General features: G+C 35.5%; 3 protein-coding genes across 3 annotated transcripts in view; all 3 read left to right on the top strand.

The window, feature by feature from the left end:
- The first annotated feature begins 2,374 nt into the window (after positions 1-2,374).
- The window catches only part of LOC122135113 (homeobox protein Hox-C10a-like), a 47,244-nt gene continuing 22,124 nt past the window's right edge, over positions 2,375-27,494 (top strand). Inside the window, exons 1-2 of the mRNA XM_042713564.1 lie at positions 2,375-3,565; positions 5,268-6,628. Coding sequence (XP_042569498.1) covers positions 2,827-3,565; positions 5,268-5,542 — 1,014 coding nt within the window. The 5' untranslated portion in view covers positions 2,375-2,826 and the 3' untranslated portion in view covers positions 5,543-6,628. The remainder of the gene's footprint in view (positions 3,566-5,267; positions 6,629-27,494) is intronic.
- On the top strand, positions 11,746-16,299 carry hoxc9a (homeobox C9a). Its single transcript, XM_019126128.2, has 2 exons — positions 11,746-14,404; positions 15,482-16,299. Exons 1-2 carry the CDS (start codon positions 13,837-13,839, stop codon positions 15,724-15,726), a joined length of 813 nt encoding a protein of 270 aa, XP_018981673.2. The 5' UTR covers positions 11,746-13,836; the 3' UTR covers positions 15,727-16,299.
- Positions 19,567-23,150, top strand: LOC109113343 (homeobox protein Hox-C8a). Its single transcript, XM_019126134.2, has 2 exons — positions 19,567-20,323; positions 21,519-23,150. The coding sequence occupies exons 1-2, from the start codon at positions 19,894-19,896 to the stop codon at positions 21,833-21,835; spliced, it is 747 nt and encodes a 248-aa protein (XP_018981679.1). The 5' UTR covers positions 19,567-19,893; the 3' UTR covers positions 21,836-23,150.

Genomic DNA, 27,494 nt, shown 5'->3' on the forward strand with positions numbered 1-27,494 from the left:
ATTCTTATAAAAGATAGGAATATAAATACAAGCTTATGAAAAAGCTGGTATACATAATTTTTATTTATCTTTATGTTTTACAGGCTACACACTTTATTGTTTTGTGCAATTTACGCGATTGTTGTGCAATTCAATATTCCCTGTGATATATCTTTGATCCCCCAATGAAAAGGGAATTAGCTTTCTCTGCTTAACAGTAACAGCTGCAGACTTTCAATAGTATCACAAACTTCACTCGAAGGGAAGAGTTAAGTTATAAAAAATATAATGTAAAAAAAAAGGGCTTAGAGCCTTTTCATGTTTTCTTTTCAGCATGCACACGGACAAACAGAGAAATAAGTAATTCAAACAGAGAAAGATTGCACCGGTTTGTTTTTAGGTTTATTTGTTGTAATTTTTATTTGTTGCTGTTGTTTTCATTCTATTAATTGAATTGTTTTGAAATAAGAAACAAAAGAACAGTTGATAGCACGCTTTTTATTTACATTAAGAAACAATGACAGCCTTTAATTCAACAGTAAGTAAATACACTTTAATAATACATGCACAATAATTTGTTCAAGAACGTACTTTCGCAGCAACAACAATAATAATAAAAAAGCATTACATTTAAAGAATATATTCATCCATAATGCATAATGTACAGACATTATTAATGTTTTCATCGGGCTGTCTCGTTGTTTCTAGACATAAATCCCAGCAAAACATTATATTACAATAAACAAAGTTAACTGCAATTTAAATATGTAAATGTATCTTCTGAAATACGTTTTCATTGTATTCACATCTGGAATCAGAAAGTCACTGTGCTATCGTGGGTGGAGAGCATTACCTGTAATTTAATAAGACGCTTAAGCAGTTTTGCTTTTAAAATTTCTGGTTCATATTCCACATGGACCTGATACGTCTACAGTGTTTCGTTACACGCTACATAACTTTAAGAGGGATACAGATTTTAAATGAGAGGGTATAGAAATGTGTGTATGTGTGATATAGAAATGTGTGTATGTGTGTGCAGTGTGTCTGTGTGTGTGTGTGTGTGTGTGTGTGTGTGTGTGTGTGTGTATGTGTGTGCAGTGTGTCTGTGTGTGTGTGTGTGTAGGCCAATGCTTTGATAAACATATTTTCATATTTTAATATTAATCCCTTTTAATAATGTGGATTTCACTTAGAAATTTTAACGTGTTCATTTTTATATTAAAATTAACAATAAAATGTAGTAGTAATAATAATAATAATAATATATTGATTTACATGACAGATCAGATCATGCAACATACCGCATAAGAAAATTGTGGGTGAGATCTAAAACCCCCAAGTCTTTGTGTTTTTATTTCTATTGTGAAAGTGAATTTGTTTGTCTTATAAGGCTGAGTGATAGACAAGAGAACAGACCAATCACAACAATCCACCATGTCTCAAGCTGGGTCCCAGGCGCTGACCTCGTTGGCCAGCAAACACAGAAAAGATCATTCAAGTCCAAGGGGTAATACAAATATACAAATATAAATTGTTATAAATTATCGTAGGTAATAGCAAAAAGGACCCAAACATAATACATGAATATAGCTACGTAAGCTTTAAGATTTTCCCCCCAGTACATTGTGTATCGTCATTCCTCTACCGAATTCGATGCAGCTTGGCAAAACGGCATACTAATGAACTGATGAAGACACAGTGTGTCTTTTTACCTTTTCACTATTTTGAAATCTGTACTAAAACCGAAAACTATATTTATGTAGAGCGTATGTAGGAAATATGGTAGAAAATAGAAAAATAATTTTCACCCGTTTTGACAAAAAAATTGCAATGGAAAATATTCCAAATGGGTTTATATGTATTATATAATGAATGTATAATAAAATTCAACACACTAACTTAATACTCAGTTTTCAGTTTTCATGTTGCTTTTCATTTAGCGTCGAAGTTTACAAATATAGGCTATTTATGAACAGTTAATAATAAAAATCACTGCAATCACAACTAAAAATATGCTCTTCTTAATTATTTCTGTATAATTAAAGTACAATTTAAACTTTTTTTTCAGTTTGGAGATTCTAAATAAACCCTTCCTTGGCTTATGTGATTTTCCTGTATATTTCAAAAAATTCATGTCAATTTACGCAGAAAAAGATAATGGGTGAAACATAAAACATAATAACCTCATCTTACAAAGAAAAAATAAAGCAAAGCACCAAATTATAATATGACATTTAATATAAACAATTTTCAGCTAATCCAACTGATGGAATTTGCAACTAAAAATTGATAAAGTAGTGTGTCGTGACAGACAGGAAAATAGACAAAATGTGTCAACAACGTCCCTATTCTATAAAATTGCATGTCCACTTTGAAAAAAGAGACTGCATGTACTGTCTTGTAAAAGTGTATATTAACCATTTTTATATTGACTAACCTTGTGATATTTGACTTTAATTTCCAGAAAGTGATTAATTTACTTCTCTCTCTCTCTCTTTCTTTTGCAGACGCACAAGCCACGTAACTACGTATCTGAAGAAAACTATTGCTCTTTGTTCTGTACTTGGTTTCCTTGTCCGTAAAAATCGGCTAGATGGCGCCATTGCTCCATGCTGTAGCACATAAATTCAACAACTTGACCCCACTGACGTCAAGACGGTCTGGCGCATCAAGGCCACTTTCAAAACCCCATTGGTCTGAAAATCACATGACAAAGCGCCTTGAATCCATAATTATGTTGCTGATATTTTTCGCCCCCCCAAAAGATGTCAGCGTCCTACTGTCCTTATCCACTTCGGCAAGAAGGAGATCGTTTTGAAACAAAAGGAAAACAAGGCAAGTAGCAAAATGTCATGCCCGAACAACGTGGCAGCCAACACATTCCTGATGGACTCGCTGGTGGGAAGAACATCTCCTTACAGAGGTGAGAGCTATTCTACTAACTCCGGAATGTATATGCAAACGTCTGCAGAATATGGTTCCTCCATGATGGGTAGTTTTGGTATTGTTGGTACTCCTCTCTACAAACGGGACGATCTACATCCGAATGGGACGCATCTCATCAGTTACCAGCACTCACATTACCTGTCGCAGCGGGACACTTGGATCGCAGGCTCTAAAACTTACAGAGGCTCACAACCTGTTGCCCAGCCTTTGCACCCATGCTCGTTTCCAGCCAGTAATGTGAAAGAGGAAGCGATTCCTTGTCTTTACCAGCCTGATATCGACAGCGCTAAAGAGTCCGCTGAGAAATCCACCTACATCCGTCTGGGAGACAATAACAGCCACCCGAATCAAAGCGCCGTCTCCACCCCCGACTATTTCCGACGGAGCCAGGTGTACGCCAGTGAAAGGGGCCACCATGGAGATGACTTCGGCTCGGACTTTAACCCAATACCCAGAATATCCACGCCTGTTGAAGCACTAGCAGCAGATTCTTATATGAAAAGCAGCAAAGCAAGGCAGGACCCAGAAGACAAGGGACGGAATACGCAGGAAGACGACATGGAACAGAGACAGACTAGAAAAGAGGAGAGTGTCTCAAAAACAGACAGTTGTACTGATGATTCCGAGAGCGAATTGAAAGGTGATAACTAATTCCCTCTCTCTCTCTCTCTCTCTCTCTCTCTCTCTCCCCACCACCACACACACACACATAATAACAGCGCGCTCCCTTCTATGTAGGCAACAACGTGTGAAATGACAACCAAGTTGCATGTCAAAATAGAAGACCTTTTAGCTTGTTGCACCGACGACTGCTCAGGACCTTTGGGCATCATAACTACGTATTACAGGCCCACGTGGGATGTTCTTCTGTGTGTGTGTGTGTGTGTGTGTGTGTGTGTGTGTGTGTGTGTTTTCTTTGTTGTTTTCTGTTAGTTTGTTTTTACAGAACAGCAGTCAATTAAACAATATAATGTGAACTTAAAATTGAAACAACGTTTAGCACCGTTACAACAATAAAAATGGGTCTTGGCGTTGATATAAACAGGATCATTTTAGGATTAAGGCGCAGTGTTAAAGTGCGCTCTTAAACATCTATGAAAGCATAACAAAACAAAATAGTACAGGCTAATCGATTTTTTTATTGTGCTCCAGGTTGTTTACATGCACATTCAAATATACCCGCAGTATAGGGAAGTGAAAAATACGTTTTCACCGCATCCCCGTTCAAATGCCACAATATAGCCTACAGTAGGCTATGTAATTCAAATTATTTTGTTATTTTTTCATACAGGTTTAAATTAAGAATTAGAAATGTTTAAATTATAGCTTTATGGTATTGGTAAATAGGCCTATGTGAATATAATTTTTTAGACATTGAACGAAAAAAACAAAATAATTGCCGTTTCAATAGTAATTGAAGTTTATATTTAAAGCGTTTAATTAATTGGACATTTTTGCACTTATTTTGTTGTATTGTTTTTGTAATCCGTCGTTATAAAATGTCAGTACACCATTCATTCAAATCTTATGTAGGAAATTTAAAATCAGTGTGTGGTCCTAAAATAATTAAATAAATAGGCCTACTTGTGGTTTACTAAATGTGTAACTGATATAGCCCAACTGAGAAATAAGACCAACAATTATGACATCTTTTTTTAAATTTCGTCTTTTAAAATGTATCATTTTTATTTCGTTTTCTTGTTTGTTTAATTCCAGTTATTAACATGTTTGAAAGTTTGAAATGTTCTTAAATCTACAGTAATAACACACTTAAAGTTGTTTCATCTGAAGCAGTTGCGTCTTTTTTTTTGAAGTCTTGGTTAATGTTTTGTTAATTTAACTAAATAAATCAGCCAAAAAATTAAAATATATGTCTTTGTTATTTGCATAGTATATTTATCATTATTATGATTTTTAGGAGAAAAAAAACGTTTTTGTTTTGGTAGATGACGTTTTAAATTAAAAGTAATTACAGACCGATGACTTTAATCACACCATTGGAATTGTGAAATCGTACGGAAATGTAAAAAAGAAAAAAAAAAAGTATAACAACTCATATACAGATAATAATTAAAAAGGGGGAATCGGCATCATTGAATAGCTTTGATTTTGCAAAAGCCGTTTTAAATTAAAACTTTTAAATAAGCCCATACAATCAATTCAGCATGTTTATTCTGAAGAACTATGAACTATGTTAAAATATGAATATGACAATTTTGTGGAGAAGAAATTAAATAATATAGTCAAGCGAGCATTTGTAGTGTCACAGTCAGTTCTATTGTAGTGCAATCATACTCCGGGATAACAGATTTCTCCTCTCTCTCTCTCGTCTACTTCTGCAGATGAGGCTAAATTGGAAAAAACAACGGGTAACTGGCTACAAGCGAAAAGTGGACGAAAGAAGAGATGTCCTTACACAAAACATCAGACACTTGAACTGGAGAAGGAGTTCTTGTTCAACATGTACTTGACTCGAGAGCGCCGTCTGGAGATCAGCAAGAGTATCAACCTCACAGACAGACAGGTCAAGATCTGGTTCCAAAACAGAAGGATGAAGCTAAAGAAGCTCAACAGAGAAAGTCGCGTCCCAGAGCTAACAGGCTATAGCTTCAACTGAGCGCTTAAGACAGACAAAAGGAAAAATAAGAAATTACATGCTATCTCGCTTTTCCCACGTTCAGTCCCCTCTTTCTCTCTCTCTCTCTCTCTCTCTCTCTCTCTCTCTCTCTCTCTCTCTCTCTCTCTCTCTCTCCGTATCTCTTTTTTTCTCATTTCTCCCTTTGACTCCTTTTGACAGACTCATATACACACATATACAAATACAAAATAGCACTGGTCCACGACTTTTAATGCAAAGGGACTGGAACATCCTGCTAACAATATTACATTTAGTTTACATCCGAGCCTAATTTATCATTGTTAAATAGGCCAGAATAATAATTGTAAATATGCCAGTAGCATAAGAAAAGGATGCTTGGTGCAAATATTCGTGGCAGATTTGTAATAAAAAAAAAAAAAAAAAACTTATATATATGAACGAGATGTCTATTCGATATCTTAGGTTAGTTTGTTTGCTGTCAGTGCGCTTGTCCTACAATGCGCGCTCTGTATTTTGCATGCTTTGTTCTTTGACGTGTATTTGTCAATTTGATGTTTAACTCGAGAGGCTGATAAATAAAACAGGGGGTGGGAAAATATATATGTCCTGGTATGTCCTTCCCCTTGCATATTTTCTCCTGTATTATGTTGACAGAGAAATTTTGGGTGAGGACAGGGAAGAGAGTCAGAAAGAGAAGTGGATAGCACTTTCAGTATGAGAGGGAGACCCATAACGTTGATTTAAATATTATCCAGGTGACCACAGTAAGTCAAGGTCATAAAATTGTAATGTCATGACGGTCCTGGAAAGCGCTGGGGGTGGATTTTATGATCTGCAAATATAATGTGCTGCTGCAGTAAAGATGCATTAAAAGGTGAGTGGAGGAGGGCTAATTCACATACTCGGAACTGCAATGTGCTGGCCTCACTGACGCGCTCTGCGGTCTGCCTGGCTGTTTTGGAACCAGGAACCTTTCAATGTGGAGTAATGGGACGCTATGATACGATGGACTGAACACGGAAGGATCCTAAACCTACAGCGGTGGAGAATGAATGAGTGGATCCTATGAGCAACGTTAATCAGATCGTGTGCAGAAGGTTCAAGGTAGGATAACGTTTTCCTTATTTTTTTATCGATTGAGCTCAATCGCTGACATGGATAACAGCTTTGATTTGAACGAATTTCTTGAGATGTGGACTTTGCTCGGTGCTTCTGACAGTTGTTGATAAGAGAGTGCTGTTGTCGATAATTGCGCCCCATCTTCCAAGCACAAGTTAAAGTTGTGGAGATCAACTTATACTAACATTATGTGTTATTAATAAATATAAGCTTCTTGCAGTCCCTCTGAAGGACAATTATTCTCTTTTTAACTACAATTTTATAAAAATTTTCTTGATCTGCAAAAAGCCACAGGAAGCTCTTTTGACAGTATCATTCTTGTTGAAGGTCCATACTCATTTGCATGCTACTAATTTACCAGTGTGTCTCTCTGAATTGTTAACATTTTTTTGTGTTAGAAATAGCAATACAGGTTGATTTAAGTGTCATTTCGTGTTCATTTTGGTGCAAGTTGTTAAAACTACCCAAAAGCTCTGGCCTTTCATGCATACTAGAACTATTACAAACGAGGTTTGATTAAATTAAAGCTCGAGGCTATGAGGAATGGAATAAGATCCTTACTTATCTTTGCAGAGTTTGTTGTTTGTCTCCTGTGGATTACGCCGTTACGCACGGCTGGTGCGTGGTTTAGGTAGTTTCATGTTGTTGGGATTGGCTTCTTGGCTCGACAACAAGAAACTGCCTTGATTACGTCAGTTCGTCTTCATCAAGGGCGACAATTGCCGTTAAATTACACCCTGTGCAATTAAGTTTCCGCAAATGGCATTGTAAATGAACTGAGCGATTATAGCCACAGCGGGCTTTTTTTCTCCTTTGCTCGCCTTTATGTGTCGGGTTGTAAAAAAGAATTTAGACTCTCAGAGGGAGGAAGGACTGTTAACATCAAGGGGCAAACTTAGTACGGTCCTTATTATTGCTCATTCTTTCAACCAAAAATAAGAAAAAAAATTTACTAACATATTTAAAAAAAAAGAATTACAAACCTACCTCAATAACAATAGAAACTTAAGTGTAATTTATAAATAAATAAATAAAATGATGGACTGACGGACGGCTATGAGAGGAGGGAAAAAAAAAAATATATATAATATATATATATATATATATATATATATATATATATATATATATATATATATATATATATATATATATATATATAGTGTGTGTGTGTGTGGTTTTTTTGTTTTATATATATATATATATATATATATATTTGATGTTGTACTGAAACCTGACCTGGTCAATTATGAATTTATTCTTTGCATATAGTCAATACCACGTGCGCTTGTGTGTATGAGACTAAACACGTTTGCAAATTTGATTAAACTTGTCTGGCTTTGATGTTGTACTGAAACCTGACCTAACAAATATAAAATTAAACTACTAAGCTATTAAACTTAAGTGCGACGCTACTTTTCACTAACGTGGGCCAACCACACACTTTTTTTAACCTGTAAACGGCCTGGCTCAAAATAGAAAAACTGCATTTGTAAAGGGCCGTTTAAACTAATTGTGTTTACATGTCAGCAGCAAGAACAGTAGCAGTGGTAGTAACAGCACATGCAAAAGCACATTAAAAAGCGTTGCCACAACAGACTTACTGTGGCTAGTATCCACGGCAGACAATGTTTGAAAAAATTGGTTAGTTTATTCTATATATTATTCTGTAGGCATATATCAAAATAATAATGTCGACTAGAATAAAACTTTTTGGCATTATATAATTTTATATACAAACTTTTTTTAGTACTTTTTAATGTACTCGGCACATTAAATCTAAATTCTGCGATCATTTCTACACTTATTTATTCTTTAGTAATACATTTTAGTATAATATACTTATACAGAAAAGCAGAGAGAGAACAATAATTTTAGGTTATAGTTACAGTGCCTGTTATTTATTTATTTTTATTTTTTTATTAGTTAGGTGCAGTGCGGAATATGTGTCTTCAGATGTTTTTTAAAATAAATATGATTTTTTTTATATATATATATAGTTATTTATTTATTTTAAATCAGTCTAAACCTGTGGGTTTGGGGTTACCCCCCATTAATAAGAGGGGAACATCAGTGTTTGTGCTATGACGTTATATACACTGCACAGTAGTAAGGAGACAGTGCCTTCTAAAACTATTTCAGCTGTATAATATGTAGAAATAATAAGCTAATTTATTTAAGGTAATGTTTTTGGTAAAGTTGTTTGCTGTAAAGGGCCTCAGCAACGACTTGTCCTTTTTTCCTGGGAGAGTAGACTTTGGATTTCACCATATATGCTTGTTTTCTTAACCCCCTCCCCTCCCCAGTCTGGAATCCAAAGTCATTTTCATTCAGTTGAGTGAATGGGGTTCTCCTCTGGAATGCGTCACCAACAAAGAGTTTACAGCACGCGTAACAGCCCCACAGGACACTGCCGCCTATCATGCGGATATAGCGACAATATCCTCAAATAGCCTAAGGATTGGTGGACATCAAAACACCTTCTGCTTAGTATGTAGTTGGAATGTTTGCTTGCGTTCTGGAGTATATAGTACTATTTCCAAACGTGTGGCATTATCTGTAGTAGCATTAGCAATGGCCTGTCCCTTGTTTGGTGCAGAACGTAATATGTAAGCATTTGAATTATTGCTGGTTTGTTTTCAGTGGGTTTAAATTAGGATAATTTGACGGCTGTACTGTGGCTATATATTTTTGCGTTGTTCTTTGATTTCAGATCTTTTGCTTCACTGTTTTAGTTTATATTTTCAGTGAACAAACCTGAAGGCAATTGTCAGCACACGTGGTTATTTTAAACGAATTCATCGTTTCAAATTAATCACGTTCTGTTATGTAGCTATTGCGTTCATGCGGGATCACATTTTGCTCTCCATTTAAACTGAATTTAGTTTACGGCTTTGTATGGAACCAAGCTTGATTGCAGCTAGACCTTAATAAAAAAGGGTTTCTAATCTAAAGCAGGTCACTTTGTTAAATAAAAGTTTTTGATTCGGCCATCTGTTCAGTGCTGTTTTTTAAAAACCACAATATGTATTTAATGTAGTACTTTTTTTTAAATAAATCTTAGTTGGTGTTTTTAATTGGACACGACAAATAACTCATGAGGCTATATTAATTCAGCACACTTGTTTGATTGAAATTTTAAACCTTTGCACTATTGCTGTATTTCTGTTTATGTTGCCCAAGGCCGCAAGCATTAATATGATGTTGTAATATGATACTGGATACCACTTGTTATGATTCAGCTTTTTTTGCCTCTCCAGTAAATGAAAGTATAGGTCTATCTAAACACAAAATACTAAAAATGGCAAATATTTATGTGGTTTCTTTTAATTAGACATGAAATCAACATTACAAATTTGCTAAAATGTTTGTTTCATTTAATATATATTTAAATGAAGGCATTAAAGGAAACGGTATAGTGCATTATATGTTCACGTTGAGCATGGCACGCTGAAAGCTAAAATAAAATACAGTTAATAAAATACAGTAAAATAAAAAAACGTAGTACTAGTACAGGACCTTATATTTTTCAACACATAACATGAAGAAATAATGTGTAAATGATTTTGGATTGATTCATTCCAATCTTCTGGACTGACACCCATACGACATCTGTATTTTAACACCGTGTTGTCTTTTTACTAATGTGTACTAAAATGCTAGTAATGTGTAGTAATGCTAGTTATTTAGGTCTAGGTATACTGCCAGATGTTAACATTCCTCATTATACTTCATACCAAAAATAAATAAATAAATAATGATATTGCTTGGAATAAATTCAGAAAGATTTAAATATTTAAGAAAATATTAATTTGAACCTATTCCTGACTTTTAGGAGTTCAGGTATCTTTTTAGGTATTTCACGACATCAGTATTAAAAGAAATACTGAAGTCGATCGCAGAGTAGCCTAATTTTTTGTAACAGAAAGAAAGCTGGAGATTAATGTTGATATATTCCCATAAATCAGAGTGCATTAGCAATGATACTGCCGTGCTGTTGTTGTCTCAGAATGGAAAATATGTTTCTTAATGACAACTTAAAACCCATTTGAAGGATTCAATTATGCTAATACAAGAAAAAGCTATGTGTAGCTATTATATAAAACTGCATTGTTTATGGTAAAACGAGACTACGAAATGCATTAGTGGGGAAATGGGTGAATAAGCAGCTCCTTGTACCGTATAAACAATAAATTTGCTTTATTTTAGCCACACAGCGGAAAGTGCTGTATTTTAGATATGATATGCTACGTGTGAATCTCTGTATCCTAAAGATGTCTGTTATAGGCTAATGTGTATGCTCTAAAAGCTATATGTTGGGATGGATAGAACAGTGAGTGAGCTCCCACTAGTGTGCTCGTAAATGTGCAGTGTGCACCGCAGAGGCTCATTTTTATCCTGAGTCACTCTGCACAGCTTAACTGCCAAGACTGCAGCGAATACTATATTCCACCGATCTGTACATTGTTAAAGCACAAGATCGTTATCTTATAAATGAATGCGACCACATAGCGAATTATAAATTATATCTCCCTTGTTCGAGGGGAAAGAGCGCAATAAATTTGACATTGTGTATCTAATAAACTGATATCAGGTGTGAAAAAATATCTTTGTTAGTCACTGAATTCGTATTAATCTCTAGCCTTTATAGTTAATTTTATACCACAATAAAAACTGAAATTTTAAATAGGGATGGACTAAGATTAAAATTTTAGTTAGAAATTTCACAGACACTCATAAAACAGTCAAACATTTATACACGGTTTAATGTTTTATTTTCATAATGGGTCGTTCACTTAATATCAAACAAATTACATTTTTACATGTATACATGTTAACACGAACAACATTAGAACACAATAATGGGGAAAATTAAATAAATAAATATATAGGCCTAAATGAATAAATAAATAACGTAGGCTAAGTGAAAGCAACTTTAGTATCAAGGTACCACGCCCTCGGAAAAACAGATAAAGGGTCTTTAGCGGCACTGACTGCACTATGCTGCAGTATGTTTTATTTATATATATATATATATATATATATATATATATATATATATATATATATATATATGAGATACGGTTATTTACAGATGTTGTTGAGGAATGTTTCATATTAAACACGTTATATTTGTTTGTTCTGTATCTATATGCCACAGCGTAATTATTTTAACAATTTAACAATTTGATTAGATGCATTGATTCCGACAACATGCTACAGTCTCACACCAAAGCTTTCAATTATTTATACTGTGACATACGATCTTACTTTCATTTTCTTCAGAGAATCGAAATTATTTTGCTTCCGCAGTCTATTACAAGGAGGAATAAGATCCACCTCATAATCAGCAACCCTTCCTATAAAACAAATAATGAATAAATGAAACGGCATAAAAGCACAAATATAGTGTTCTTTGCTTTCTTTTGCTTTTAGTTGTTTTGCTGAATCAAAAACTTTAATTGGCTGTTTTACAACTGAAAAGAGAGGCATAATGGCACTCATTACTCTGGGTCGAGTCTCTGTAAACGATTTAACTAATATAACATTGTAACAGTTTTAATAGCTATTTGTAGTACAAGAGTTATATTAAGAGTCTGAATTTCCCACGTATTGTTATTTGGTGTGGCTATATTTTAATAATGTCTGGAGTTCCCACAGAAAACAGGGCGGAAAAAAAAGCCTGACCTCATGTGGCCGGTTTCATACTGGGCCTAACACTGACAATGACTGCAGACCAAAATCAACAGATTTCCAAGTGCCGCCATACGCTTATAAGAAAAATAAAATCTAAAATACAGCGATTCACATATTAACTGTAAAAGGTTCAAGCGGTGTCATTTACACAACAAGAGCATGGAGTATTTAGAGAAAGTATTTAATAGATGTGTAGGATAAAATGATTTTATTGTGTATGTGTAAGCCAGTATTAATAATTCAAAATTAGGAAACCAAATGAATCGAAAATGTATTTTTATTTAAAAAACATTTCACATAGCTTGTATTGTTAGTTTTAGTATAATTTTAGTTTCAGTTAACAAGATTATTTGCCTCGTATTACAACAACTAGAATTAAGTTGGATCGCAAAAATTGCAAATTGCAGAAACAAAAAAGAAAGAAAGATAGAAATTAAAAGTTTGGGAAGTATAGAGAATTTACAAAACTTGTGTAGATTGTGTTATGCAAATAACTTTTAAAAAAAATCTCGCAGTAAAACGGATAAAGCCAAAAACATTATTATTATTTTTTTCAAAGCGTTCTCATACAATTTTTAGAGCTAACAGAGTTGGTGAACAGTCACTCGTCTATTTTCTGGTATATTCGACAGAGGTTTGATGAGACTTCTTTCACAAGCGTGGTGTTGGTTTTATGTAATACCAGGAACTCAACTGCAGTTTTATTAACGACACGTTTATGAACAATCAAATGGTCCTCGTAAAAATTTATTGAAGGACATAAAAGCATGCACGACCACTTGACGAATATAGCCGCAGTTGTGGTGCGTTTTCAGGCGTCTTACTATTCCCACCGCCCCGATTTGTTTAAAACTCCATTTTATGAGGGATATCCCAATTGTATTTATTTGAAACTCTTGGAAAATAGGACATCCGTGCGTAAAAGCAACCCTTTACACAGCACAAGAGCCGTATATTTGTCAAAATTATTCCACTGGGTCCTTTCCAATTATATATAATTAATAATGAAACTGAGAAAGAAATATACATATATTTCTTTTTTTCTAATTGTTTTAATAAATAACATTGTGCAATGAGGGATGCGTACAAGGCTAGCCACAGCACAGTAGCATTCTCTCGACAGAGATTGATTACACCAACAAATAGTGCCCTTTTTAGACCGTTGACACACACACACTGCTGCTTCGTAAGACTACAAATAGCTATTTACCTTAATCATTTGCATCATAATGTATTAGAAACACACCATATTCATATGTTAAGGCTCTGTTAAAAAGATAACATTAGTATTAAGCAACCTACTGCAAGCTCGAAGTGCATTGCTGTTCCAGGAGAACGCGCGCATTGATCTGCTGTGCAGTTTTTCAGGGGGTAAATGCAATCACGTGTTCCATAGGCGTCCAATCCCAGCTGGGGAAGCTTTCTGAAATAATTACCTGTCTTGATTGTTCTACGGTCAGATAAAAAAGTACACATACACTCCATATAATAATCGGATGCATGTAAAAGAGAAGGGAAACATCGCCATGTCGGCTACGGGTCCCATAAGTAATTATTATGTGGATTCCTTGATCAACCATGAGAGCGAGGATGTTCTGGCGAGTCGTTTCACAGCCACTGGTCCGATATCCTCCAGCTCACGCCCGACGCCCCTGGTACCGGAATGCGCGGATTACCCGTCCTGCAGCTTTGCCCCGAAACCACCAGTCTTTACTACCTCGTGGGCCCCTGTTCACTCTCAGTCGTCAGTGGTTTACCATCCATACACTCACCAATCTCACCTAGGCACAGACTCAAGGTACGTTCGCTCTTGGCTGGAGCCTATCCCCGGTACCGTGTCTTTTCCAGGATACGCAGGGAATAGCAGGCACTACGGGCTGAAGCCCGACACCTTCCAGGATCCTCGTACTGGAGACTCTTTGGGCTCGAACGGACGCACTTACACGGATTATCTCTACTGCTCCGCCGTCGACATTCGAGAAAAGCAGCAGAACACACCGTCGCCTGAGACGGAGAGTCTGTCTTCCGGGAAGCACAAAGACGACAAGGCTGAATTAGACCCGAGTAAGTTAGAGCTATTCTTGTTTACAACCGAGAATGGGATGCTTCCCAGTTTATTGCGTTCGCTTGGTGGTTGGCTGTTGTCCGTCGTAAAACCAAGTTCTATACCCTTTCATCCTCTGTGCTGTTCTCGGCCGACTCAAGTCTGCTTTGGGGCTATCCATTGATGACAAACGCCATAGGATTGGGTTGTAAAACGGATTTTGAGCCATAAAGTGGTCTCCTAAAAAGCCAAGTCTGGCAAAGAAGGTTGCATGTGATGTTTACAAATAGCCGTACCATTATCATTATCAATAATTTTAGTACGATATAGTAATATTACTGTGCTTGATTTAATGTGGAAATTTATAAACTTAGTCTGCGGTTGTTTCAGTAACAATACAGGCGTCTGTATAAGCGAGGAAGCGTATTAACATGTCAAATTAAGTATTTATACAGCTAATTTTGGGTTTCAAGTGTGATGTTTTATTACAATCTATAAATAGTAATATTACTTTTGAATTATACTTGTCGTGGACTGTATTACAGCATAACTACTGAAGTGTCAAATTAAAAATGTAAAAACCGGGGGCTGTTGTCAATTGAATATAATTTACATATAAATGAAACATTGCATTTACATCAAGAAACAGCACGTGGAATGTTCACAGTGCATTCATTGCATAGCAGAACTTTGAGCGTAGACTTGTGAAGGCTTGAGTCACAAGCCCTTAGCTTTTTTTTATGGGCCTATAAAGCAAATAGGTACATTGACCAGTTTACAGCGCCATTTCTATCTTAGAGTTTCCAAAGCTACTTGAAATAGACAGTGATAGGGGGACCTCCTATGAAATTACCTGGTATTTACACATATTAAGCCTGAACATTTAATTGAAGACTGATCTAAAATGACAAGTGTTGTTAGGTGCTACATTTAAATATATATATTATAAATAATATTGCTTTATACACGTCTGTCATAAGCAAGAAAAAAAAACTATAGTCTATAATCGGGTAAACTTCATGCGACAGTAATCTATTTTTGACAGCATATTTGTTTACAACAGCACCTAATCACACTTTTTATATATTGTTTTTCAGATAATCCTGTGGCAAACTGGATCCATGCGCGCTCAACTCGAAAGAAGCGTTGTCCATATACCAAGTATCAAACACTCGAACTCGAAAAGGAATTTTTATTCAATATGTACCTCACAAGAGACCGGCGATATGAGGTAGCAAGGGTGCTAAACCTGACGGAGCGGCAAGTCAAAATCTGGTTCCAGAACCGACGGATGAAGATGAAGAAAATGAACAAAGAAAAAAACGACAGTAAAGAACAATAGACCAAAAGTCATTCACCGGATACAGACTGAAGGAAAATCGTAATTTAGTATCGTTATAAGTCTTAACATTTGCACCTTCGGCCCATAACAGGAACAGAGAAAACGAAAAGGCTATCCCAAATGGACATCCTTTAAAACGTGATGATATAAGTATGATTTAATGTAAGTGTAATTTTACCATCCTGACTTAAGTCATATTAATATTATACGTAGTTTGGATTCACATAACATTTCTTTACTCACACACACAAAAGAGGACTCTGCAGAGAAGCTGCCTCGAAGTTTCGGAGAGAAAATACTTGAACTACTTTATATTCAAATTCCTAATTTATGCTCTCTATGTGGTTGCTTATTTTCTATGCTTTCATTATTTGTAGGAGGTTTGAAAGTCGAGTATTTTATAAAAAAAAAATAACAATTCTGTAGTTGAAAAATGTACGTGTTTGCGTCGATGTGCTTAGTTTGTTTCTGATGTAGGCCTACTTGTTTGTGTATTTTACATTCTTTAAACTGTAAATGAGTTTCATCATAGATTGTAGATATATCCAAATATATACAACCGTGCTAAATTGACTTTTGTGTCTCATTCCATTTATTTTACCGCACAAGGAAGGCATACAGTTTTCAAGAACGAGTTAAATGTGTGCTATCCAGTTTTAGCATTGAGTTTGGCCTACACATACAACATTCTCATGTGGAAAGTATTGAGGTTTGAGTAAGTGCACAATGGCAAGGCCATTGTAAAGACGTTTTTAGTGTGACCGTCAAAATATCAAATTTGTCAAACATCCCACAAAGATAAAATACCGAAAAGCCTGTGGTAGGCCCCATCCACTCCCATGCCTTATTTATTGTAATGTTTTGTATTTAATTGCAAGCCTGTTTCCAAGCACCAAAACTCTTTTTCCTCATTTTAAAATTAAGTTTTATTTTATTTTGACATTTAAATAAATATTATAAAAAGATAATTATTGTTGTTGTTGTTGTTGTTTGTAATTGTAGGCCTAGTTTTAAAAAGTAAATGTTCATTAATATGAAAACCTTTCAAAGGAAAAATAATGCGAGAAATCTGTGGTACCAATATGTCAGAGCCACAAAATACATATGTTTTACAGAAGTGTCATCAACCTTGAGCAAATAAATAAATGAAAAATAAATCAAAAAAATTAACTACAACAATAATGGCTTGTTTTAATCAGACCTAGGGGCTCCGCGTTGTTGGCGTTTGAACTCAGAGGCCTGTCGTCTGAATTTTTTTTTTTTTTTAATTTATGACTAAACTGTTCAAGTCACCACTCTCTTATGGTAACTGCAATATGCCTAATTGTAAAATTGTTAATATTTTGAACTTATTTATATAGACCTACGAGTAGCAGCGGTGGTAGGCTGTAGATATAATTAAAGGTCATATGTTTCGCGCTTGCGCTGGGATGAAATGGTCTTTTTGTGGGCCTTAATAATACGAACAGGATGCGGCTATTTCAAAGCCCGATCGACCACGTTTCCGCCCCAGAACAAAAATGCTAGTTTTACAACCCTGTTGGAGCTTGGTGTTGTTTGTCTCAGATGCAGACAAACAAAGCCAACCTGGCTAACTGGCTAGACGTCTGGGCTAAATTACTTTATGGTTTAATGGACGTTGGTGGTGGACCCTATCAAAGAGTTCTGCAAAGCCATTAAGTCCTTCGGGCTAAGAGGCAAAAGCAATCCACCAACACCACAAAATGCATTCAGAAGTCAGTCCTAGTCTTTAAACGACGCTAAACCGAAAAGTCTTAGTTTTCACTTAACACAAGCTTTTAAAGCTAATTTACAGTATCCATACTGGTGCTGTAAGCCTTTAAATCATGTATTGGTACTGCTAAAAGTGCTATGTGTTTTCACAGTCCAAAGTTTCCTATAAAGGTACATTCAAATAAGCTTTCTGTCATTGTCCTAATTTATTTGGATTACTGTATGTTTTTCGGTACGAATTGTGTGGCCTTGGCCTCCAGTCAATGATCATTTGTAAAAGTTACCCCCAAGCACACTAGATGGCGCTATTGACTCACAGTTAAGGCATTTTGGGCCGCTAAAGCCTGGGAGTGTGTTACAAGAAGAGTGCTGAAAGAATGGCCTTCTCTGTTATTAATCACAATTTTGGCTTTAAAAATTTAATTAATTTAAAAAATTGTCGACACGCTACAGTAATAAACTTTACATTCACACCATCTTTATCATATTCTTAAAACAATTGTTTGGTTTATTACTTCTTAATGTAGCTTTTATGTTGTCTCCAGTGTTCATGCTATGACGTTTTTCACTTTCTTTTGTTTGTCAAAATCCGATGATACTTATAGAAAGCACGGTGTCGGTTTCAATGCTGCAGTAGGCTATATAGCTGACATAGCTAATTTATTGAAGGCGCTGAGAAATCGTGACATCATTTTAGTCTCAGATCTTGTTTACAAATGTCGCAGGATATGCTTTCCGTTTATTTACTTATTTTTGGATACCGTTATTATTTTTAGAAGACGCATTAGTCTGTGCCACTGTTTGACAAGCATATACAACACTCTTATATATGATGCTTTAAAGATGACATTGATGTTATTATAATCGGGAGCTTTAAATTTCAGTTTAATTGTCCCCTTTAGACAGCATTATGATACATATTTGAATTCGTGTTACATTTATTATTATTGCTATTAAAAACAAAATCTAATAATAATAATAATATCGATAAGCCTATTTAAAAAATTGTGTTAATAAATTATAGCTACGCATTACTTTTGTATGAAATAAAATTATTTTCCTAATTACCATGTTTTGTTTTTATTTTATTTTTTTCGTTGCAAAATAAATAAATAAATACTCCATAGTAGCTTTGTTCCTGCAACTGAGACAATGACCCAGAATCTGCTCTTTATTGACTGCGAGATGTCTATAAATTGCCTGAGTGTAGCCTACGCCTTTCCCGTTTAACAGCGAAGTGTAAAAATTATCAAGTAACGACACAAAACCACATGCTCATATTTTGGGAAGGCCTTTGAATGAGCAAAGCCGAAATAAACAACACGCCATTAATGTGTCTAGTAAAATAACGAGGCATCTATTGCGCAATTTTATTGTGTCAGTGCGGCAGATTTACAACTTTTTAGTATGGTTTAGGAGGGCCAAGAGAGGCTTGCGTGTTCAGCTTTTCTCTCTGTGTATTAGCAGTCTAACACAAATAATCAAAGTAGCCTAGACGTCACAACTAATTGTCACAAACTTTAATAACAGCAGCAGCGGTAGCAATAAATAATAATAATAATTAATTATAGGCTTAAAATGTTACATATTTTCCATTGCTGTTATTATTGTAATTTGTGTTTAGTTAGCCGGTATGCGGTGTCAATCGTTCTAGCCGTTTCTTCGTAATGTTCGTAAACTTGAGTAATGTAGTCCCTGTGGGTTATGGCTCAGTACACAACCTTATAAAACCATCAGAATGGATGTGTAGTGGTCGGGGTGTGTATGGTCTTTTAGAAGAAAATGATACCTAGTTATATCATAAATGAAATGCCAGAAAAATTGTTTCAACGTGACCGCAAGACCAAAATGACCAGTAGCCTACGACCAGTATAAAGCTGCCGTAACCTGCGGTTCTAAAGCAGTCATTAAAAACTTTAATGATTACTTTCTTAAATATCAGCAGCCGATGTTATTCATTAATAATAAAACACACAGACAACTGTGTTTCCCCTTCAAGGTAGACGCCTGTGGACGCTCTGGAAAGATGAGGAGCCAAAGGGTGGGGTGTAGGGGACAAGGGGTGGGGGTTGGGGGGGTCTCATTGTAGTGGGGGTGGCTGGTGGGAGGCAAAAAAAAAAAGTACGAGCTTGTGACTGAGCCGTCGGAGCTAGCCAGCTTTAACCTTAACACACATCCACCGTGCACGCCATGATTTGAGACTGCAAAAGGAAAAGGCTGGCGATAGGAAGAGAGAGAGAGAGACTAAGCGAGTGGAGTTGAAGTGGGAGCTGCCTCAGATTGTCCGAAGGGGCAGCATTTCTCCATCTAGTTCCGGTTGCTCTGTCTGCGTTGCATGCCATTTGGAACTGCAACAATAGGTTGCAACCATTTAGAGAGGGGAATTTATTTTTGTTTTTCAAACAGACTGACTCTTTTTAATGCTAGATAAACATGAGCTCTTATTTTGTTAACCCTCTTTTTTCCAAGTACAAAGGCGGCGAAACATTAGAGCCAACTTACTACGACTGCAGGTTTCCACAGAGCGTTGCCCGAAGCCACACGCTTGTATACGGACATGGAGCAGCTGCGCCGGGGTTTCAACACCCGTCTCATCACGTACAGGACTTTTTCCATCACGGAACCACAGGTATCTCCAACCCCGGTTATCAACAGAACCCTTGTGCATTGGCATGTCACGGAGACGCTACGAAATTTTATGGATATGAAGCTCTTCCGAGGCAACCGCTTTATGGTACCCAGCAAGAGGCCAGCTTAGCGCAATACCCAGACTGTAAATCGTCCAATAGCACTAACCCTGGAGAAGGCCACTTAAGTCAGAACTCCTCTCCGAGCCTCATGTTCCCATGGATGCGGCCTCACGGTTAGAGCACTTACTATTTCATATTCTGTTCATTTACTGTATATGTGTGACTGCGTCAGTGTGTCAAGAGCCTTATTCTTCTGTAGCGTTCAGTGTTCATAAACAGAGATCAGGTGGGTTATGCTTTTCAGGTTGCGAAACTGAATTTAATAATAGATATTGTGGACATAGATATAGCGGATTTGATAGTTGGCTAGATTGTGAAGACGGGATGGATGGACTTTATCCGTGTGTTTTTATCAAATATGTGATGATTAAAAGGAAAGAGGAGAGATTGGTGATTGTAATGTGTAGTGGTAAACAGTAATGGCAAAAGTTCGAGTGAGTTTGTTGGATTTAAACTGACGTTGTTCGATTGTTTCTATTGGTCAGCGTTTCCTTCTTGTTGAGGGAAAAACGAAAAGGAAAAATTTAAAAGAAAAGAAAAGAGAAAATGTTTGCCGATCAAATTATATTCTAAAATAAAACTTTTCAACACCTACTAATGTCAAGTGTATTGGAGTCTTATTTAGATATATTAGGTTTTACTAAAATTTAAAACAAACTCGTAATGAACCTGAATGAGGACATAAAGGTGTTCCGTCTATTTATTTTGCTTGAGTGACGGAAAACCTGTTTGTTTGTTTGTTTGTTTGTCTGTCTGTCTGTCTGTCTGTCTGTCTGTGTGTGTGCGTGCGTGTGTGTGCGTGCGCGGGCGTGCTCGCGCTCGCTCGCTCCCTCGCAGCAGGTTAAATGAAATTCTTTGCGTTACTGACCTGAATTAAAGCTGATGTCTAACTCAAATATAGAAACATCGCATTTATTCGAGAAATCAAATTATGTGACATGGATCTACTAATAGGAAAGTCACTATATAGAAACTTAGTTATATCCCCTAGATAACTACAGTTATCTGCCCACAACTGATATATTTGAATATGTTCTGGGGGAAATCTTAGCAATGAGTAGACTATATTAGACTATAAGGCACACTCTGACGCAAACAAATTACTATTTTGTGCCAGTATTTGTCTTTAATATGTAATGTGTGGAGGTATGTGTATGGGTGTATGTTTGCACATATAAATAGATGTAGCTAGCAGCTTACTATTGATGTTTCCTTCATGATTTTTTAACTCTATCCCAGAATATGTAAATGGAAAGAGAACGAAGGAATGAAGACTTGTAATTGACATATTTTTGTTTCACTCCAAAGCTCCTGGGAGACGCAACGGAAGGCAGACATACAGCCGTTACCAGACACTTGAGCTGGAGAAAGAGTTCCTCTTCAACCCATACCTCACACGCAAGCGCCGTATTGAAGTGTCTCACGCGCTGAGCTTAACTGAACGGCAGGTGAAGATCTGGTTTCAGAATCGCCGAATGAAGTGGAAAAAAGAAAATAACAAAGACAAATTCCCGGGCCAGAGAGGAGAGGCTGAAGCAGAGGCCGAAGAAGAGGGCAACGAGGACGGTGAGGTGGAGGAAGGAGAAGACAAGGAAACGGAAGAGAAAGAGGAAAGCAAGGAGTGATTTTATGGTCTTTTTTATGGTTATATGGCAGATATTGAAGAGGTCTCGCGAATGGGCAATGAAAGAGAAGACGCGCCAATTTTATTACAAACAGGTCAAGAAGTGAGAAAATCCCCCTCGATACAAAAGTACCAAAACCTGCCCCAAAAAAAGTTTTTTTTTTTTTGTTTGTTTGTTTTTTTACCAATACATGAGGACTTTTACCATTATCGAACAGTGGATCTGTGTATTTGGCAAATTACTCAAAGAGCCAGACTAACTGGGTCACAATAACCCATCGTTTTAGTTAGGGAAATGTAAGCAGCATGAGAAGCATTTAACGGAATTAAAAATTTATTTCATACTTGATGAGGGTGTTTGGGTGGGGGGTGGGGGTAAAATTGACTAAGATGCAATCATTTGAAATACTGGCATAATTGCATCAGCTTGTCACTTTTAAAAACGATTGGCCTTGTATATAAAATCAGGCCACAACATGCTGGCATTACAAAATCAAATTGACAAGACTGTGTTCAGTGTAACACTATTTCTGCAATCCGAATATATGGCAATATTGCATTAGTGCCATGTGTGCGGACAAAGAGGATGGCAAGTGTAGAATATGCATTCTGTATTACATACTTTATCGATTACTTAATTGTTCGTTATTGTTATTCTATGTGAGTGGGCGAGGTTACAGTTTGTATTTTTTCGATTATTTTATCGGACTCAGCAGAGATTGCAATCGTTTGAAAATCTCGAAAGAAGCTACCTAATCATGGGAAATTTGCAATATACATTTCTACCTAGAGATTTCATAGACTCTTGTTTTGTAGTATTTTAAACCTAAGTTATGTAATTTACCCTTTAAACACTTATTATGATTATCGAGCTCTTCGAAGTCTTCGGAAGACACGGATAGCTTGAAGCCAATCTTAACTATTTTAAAAGATTGTACCACGGCACTACCTAAAAACAAAGTTTTGATAGCAAGAATGAATTATTAATTTATTCTACATGCTACTTTGTTGAAAATATTTAGACATTTCCGCCAACAACTTAAACTGCCTATAGAAAATGCACATTAATGTGTAGATGAACAAACACGCTAATTACTACCCTACCTTATCTAAGGAAAGAGAGTCATTTATCGTGCTGGTGTTATAGCGTAGATTTTGAATTGCACTGAGTATAACCTTCATGTACGTCTTGTAATATCTTGCTGTTATCAATATGCTCGTTTTACTTGTGTTCCTCGTGTGAATATAGACAAATTCGTGTGTGTCCACGCCATTGTTGTTGAAATCAACAGAAGAATAAACAAGATGGCTCATTCTCTCACGTCTCTTTTTTTGTTGCTTGAATCCACTTGACAAAATACTAAAGTAAAAAAAAAAAAAAAAAAAAAAAAAACCTGCATCTTTTTTGTTGTTGTTGTTTAAATTCATGTTAAATACTACAAATGCAATAGACTCACAATCTTTTTATAGTATCTATATTCCATGTCTGAAATGGCAAATGCAACCAACAATAATCACACATTATGATGTGTTTATAATCGAAGCTGGGCATTATTATTTCTACCAACGTATGTTCATACACCATTTCAAGCTTTGAAAGATTGTCTCCACATCACAAAAAACAACTATAAATAGTCAGCTGCTGTCATTAAGGGTTTCAAGGGTTGACTCAATGAAAAATATTTTCAGTTCAAGCAAAATTGCGTGATCAATACAGTAGGACGAAATCATTTAAAGCAGATAAAAATTTAAATTGTGCAAAATATGCTTTTATCAACCAATTTGTGTTTTATTGTCAGGTACTTAGTATAAAAAGAATCAACGTGATCTTGAACACAGAAAAAATAATTTTCTCTAATTTATTCGAATTTCAGTTATTTTATACAATTCCACCTCACGTTACAATCACTGTCACGTGACAACGTATAGCCAAATGAAATAATTTAAAAAAAATCAAATTGATGGCACATTCTAAAATAATAATAAAAAGTAAGTAAATGTAAAATAATATTTTTTTTTAAACGTATTTTTTAATAAGCACACTTTGGTTTCTGTTGTTAAGAGGCTTTACTAACGGCAGTGGGAAACATATAAACGGACAGGTCGCAGGTCTCGGCCTTGGAGACACTGAAGAAATATCCTTGTTCCACACCTGTGCTGATCTTCTATATGGGATCACTGAGGAATGTTACTAAAATCCTGTAAATATTCTCACAAATACAGGTTGTTATTTTTATTAATTTATTTATTACATTTTTACGATTTTCAGACTTCTCTTGTCCAGCAAACAGACCAAACTGTTGTCCAACAAAACGAAGACTTTCAGTTCCATGGCCGTGGAATACTTTCTTTACACACTATTTATATACAAAAATGCAGAACTGAATTTTTTACTTGTTTAGTGCAACATTGGATGTTTACTGAAGGCGGGTGGAGGACAGATGAACTAGAATATTGTTAATGTCAATAACTGTCATATTCAAAGAAGAGAGGACCCATAAGCAATATTTACATTTGCACTGCATTTTTCATTTTAAAATATTAGTATGATCATGCAAATCCTGGTCGGGCCTACCTTATGCGCAAGTGATGAAACGTGTTGTCTCTTTTACAACTTTTAATGGCAGGCCATAACAGTCTAGTGGCCAATAAAACAGCCGCAATTAGGCGAGTCGATGATATCACAAATACTAGGCTAATATAAACAGAATATGGATATAATAATAGAATATCAGAATTTATTTTTAATACCAAATATTTACTGGACATTATAGGCAAATACATTGCATCGTTTCAAACCATAGGCAAGTAAGGTACTCAGATGTGTTATTTTTACGAATGAATATTAAAATGATTACCTCAAAACATAAATCGATACGAATCTGAAGTGTAGCTACAGGTAGGCGCTTAAGATCTCGAGACAGGCGAGATCTGGGTATACAGAAACAATTCTACTTTTATTTATTTATTTATTTTTACAAAATGCAAAACCCCATAAGATAAGATTCTTGCACATTTTCTTGCATTTGCAAGTGCACAATATCCCAATATTAATAATTATGATTATCGTACGCTGTAAAAAGTGGTAACCTGCAGTTGTTAGCTATTTCAACCTCATTTAACCCATAAAATTAGTTTTATTTGTATAAATTAACGTATTTAGGTTGATTCAGTGATACCAAATAATATTTCGGACCAAATAAAACCACTTAACATAGATGTTACCATTTTTAGGTTACCATTTTGAGTGTATTTGTTAATTTCACTCTACTTTTGTTGTTATGGTGTTGGATGTTCCCCTGTTGTTAAAAAAGGACATATTTTTATTTATCTTCTAAAGGCATAGAACTTTTCAGGAAGTTCCTGTGGTAGTGACAATTGTAGTGGTCATTGTCCATCCGCCTTGCCTTTGTATTGCACTGCTGTTACATTCCAACTGAGGCCTTTACTATACCTGCAGTAAACTTTATTGGTGGTGTAAACCCGACAGTGTCGCATCCGGGCAGACGTTTTTGCCTTTTGATTTCTGTGTAGTGCAGACAAGCTAGAACAAGACACAAAGAAAGCAACGTGGACGTGGGACTGCTTTAAGTGTATGTATGCATGGGTGCATGTATATGTTTGTGTGAGTTTTTAAAAAAAACTTTTATAATAGTGGAAGTTGTCATATATGTACATATATTTACTCTGTTTATGGTTGTGCTATCAAATTTGTAAAATGCTAGTAAAATGGGATTAATTAAAGTGAAAAACTTACCCGGCTCTTGGCTCTTCAGTTAGATATTGTGCATGTTGTTTCGATATTCGTATATCAGTTTGCCTTCTGTTTAGGTTTGTGGTATGAAACTAAAAAGATATATTTGAATGAAGAAGTAAAAAGAAATTAAAGGCGAAACTTATATGGCTCACATGGATTTTGTTAAATTCTGTCGATTGGTTTAGATATGAAATCGTTAAGTTAATGTCTATTAAAGTCGCAAAATAGACTTGGCGTTTTGTTTTGCATTTGTTTTGGCTTAATCACAACTGTTTGCATGCATTAGCCTACATGTTACAATTACTTAAATAATGTTTAAAGACATATTTTAATGTTGTCAACTTGCAATGAATGATTCTAATACCATTTAATAAACCAATCAAGATCATTAAACGAATTTCGTTTATAGAAAACAAATGACCAGCGACTACGTTGACAAATGGCGTTAGCCACTGAAGAATTAGGTAAAGCAGCAAATCAGTGTCTTTTACTCACCTGCACCATAATTCAACATTGAAGTGTACATTTCTGAATTTTAAAATTGCCAGAGGTGTCAATTCCAGAACTGTTATACTCTTGAACATGTCAAAATTATGAGCTTTTAATAACATAATTGAACCAACAATCATATATTTGTTTTTTAACAATGGCTTAATAGAGCAATGCTGTCTGACAGAAAGGCGTCTTTATTTAGCTTTAATAGTATTATTTGTTCAGTGCAGATATTTGACAGCACAAAAACAGTTCAAACTTTTGCGGTTCCTAAACATGGCAAAAGTATTTTTGAAAATACATAAAGTAAAAAAAAAAAAAAACTTCCAGTGATGTGCAACTATTTTAACTATATTTTGTTCTCTTTTACAAGTGCCTCATACACAATGAATATCCATTTGTAACTTTTTGGTAATTTTGTGAAATAAGGTTTTCACAAAGTAAACGCATTAGTTCGGTCTCACTCTGATCTTTATAGCTAATTGTTTTGTTCTTACAAATACTTTTGAAATGTTGATGTGATTATTTCAACTTTATATAAAACAAGTGTATATTATGAAAACTATCTCTAGTGATTCTGAGTCATGCTTGAATGTTCTCCGAACTGCTACAGACATAAACTCTACAAGCTTCTGGGAACAATGAGCCCAAAACAAAATTTCTAAAGGGTCGAATGAGGTAAATAAGGAAACAGCCCTATGGTTTATAAAATCTATATATTTTCTGTAGGCCTGTTAGATTTTTGTATTAGATTCATTTAATAACGAATATTTATACTATTTATTTATTTGTTTGTTTTTAGCAAAATTGAGTTGTGGGTAGACTATACAAAGCAATGGGTGTTTACTTTTCATATTCACACATTCATGAGCAATGAGCTTGTACAAGTTATGAACACACACCTAATACACTTTTTCCCCCTCCATTATACTTGCACTGTTTTACAGATTTCATAATACCCACTATCGCAAAACGTTGATGCTATCATTAAGATTTTAATAGTATTAGACTAATAAATAGGTTTTTCACAATATATGACGAATATAGCCTAATACTGTGTTATCAGTGCCATCAACTTAGCAGACAATAAAAGGAAAAAGAAAATGGGAAATGCGATCTTTGAGAAAGGGTGAAACGTAACACATTCCTAGTTGTTTAGAGGGGGAATTTACAGCTAAGTAATAAAAGTTTACGACTGAATACACGCGGTCATTGGTTGCGTCAGACCACGTGGTACTCACTCTATGAACATGAACTTTGTGCTGTTGTCTTCCCCTGGATCTCCCCATCTATCGACTTGCGAGCTCGTGGTGGTGTTGAAATCTTAGCACCAGATATTTTTCCCGTTTTCTGTTTACTCACTAGCTCTGGCGCATTTTTAAAATGCTCTATAACACCATCTTGTCTCGTC

The sequence above is a fragment of the Cyprinus carpio genome, chromosome A23, assembly GCF_018340385.1.
Source record: "Cyprinus carpio isolate SPL01 chromosome A23, ASM1834038v1, whole genome shotgun sequence".
NCBI lineage: Eukaryota > Metazoa > Chordata > Actinopteri > Cypriniformes > Cyprinidae > Cyprinus > Cyprinus carpio.

What these genes read in the sequence shown, in the direction of transcription:
- hoxc9a (XM_019126128.2), top strand. Translation starts at nt 13,837, where the DNA reads ATGCATGTAAAAGAGAAGGGAAACATCGCCATGTCGGCTACGGGTCCC. An exon ending in CAAGGCTGAATTAGACCCGA is followed by an intron (nt 14,405 to 15,481) that starts GTAAGTTAGAGC and finishes ATTGTTTTTCAG; the next exon opens with ATAATCCTGTGGCAAACTGG.
- LOC109113343 (XM_019126134.2), top strand. Translation starts at nt 19,894, where the DNA reads ATGAGCTCTTATTTTGTTAACCCTCTTTTTTCCAAGTACAAAGGCGGC. An exon ending in CCCATGGATGCGGCCTCACG is followed by an intron (nt 20,324 to 21,518) that starts GTTAGAGCACTT and finishes TTCACTCCAAAG; the next exon opens with CTCCTGGGAGACGCAACGGA.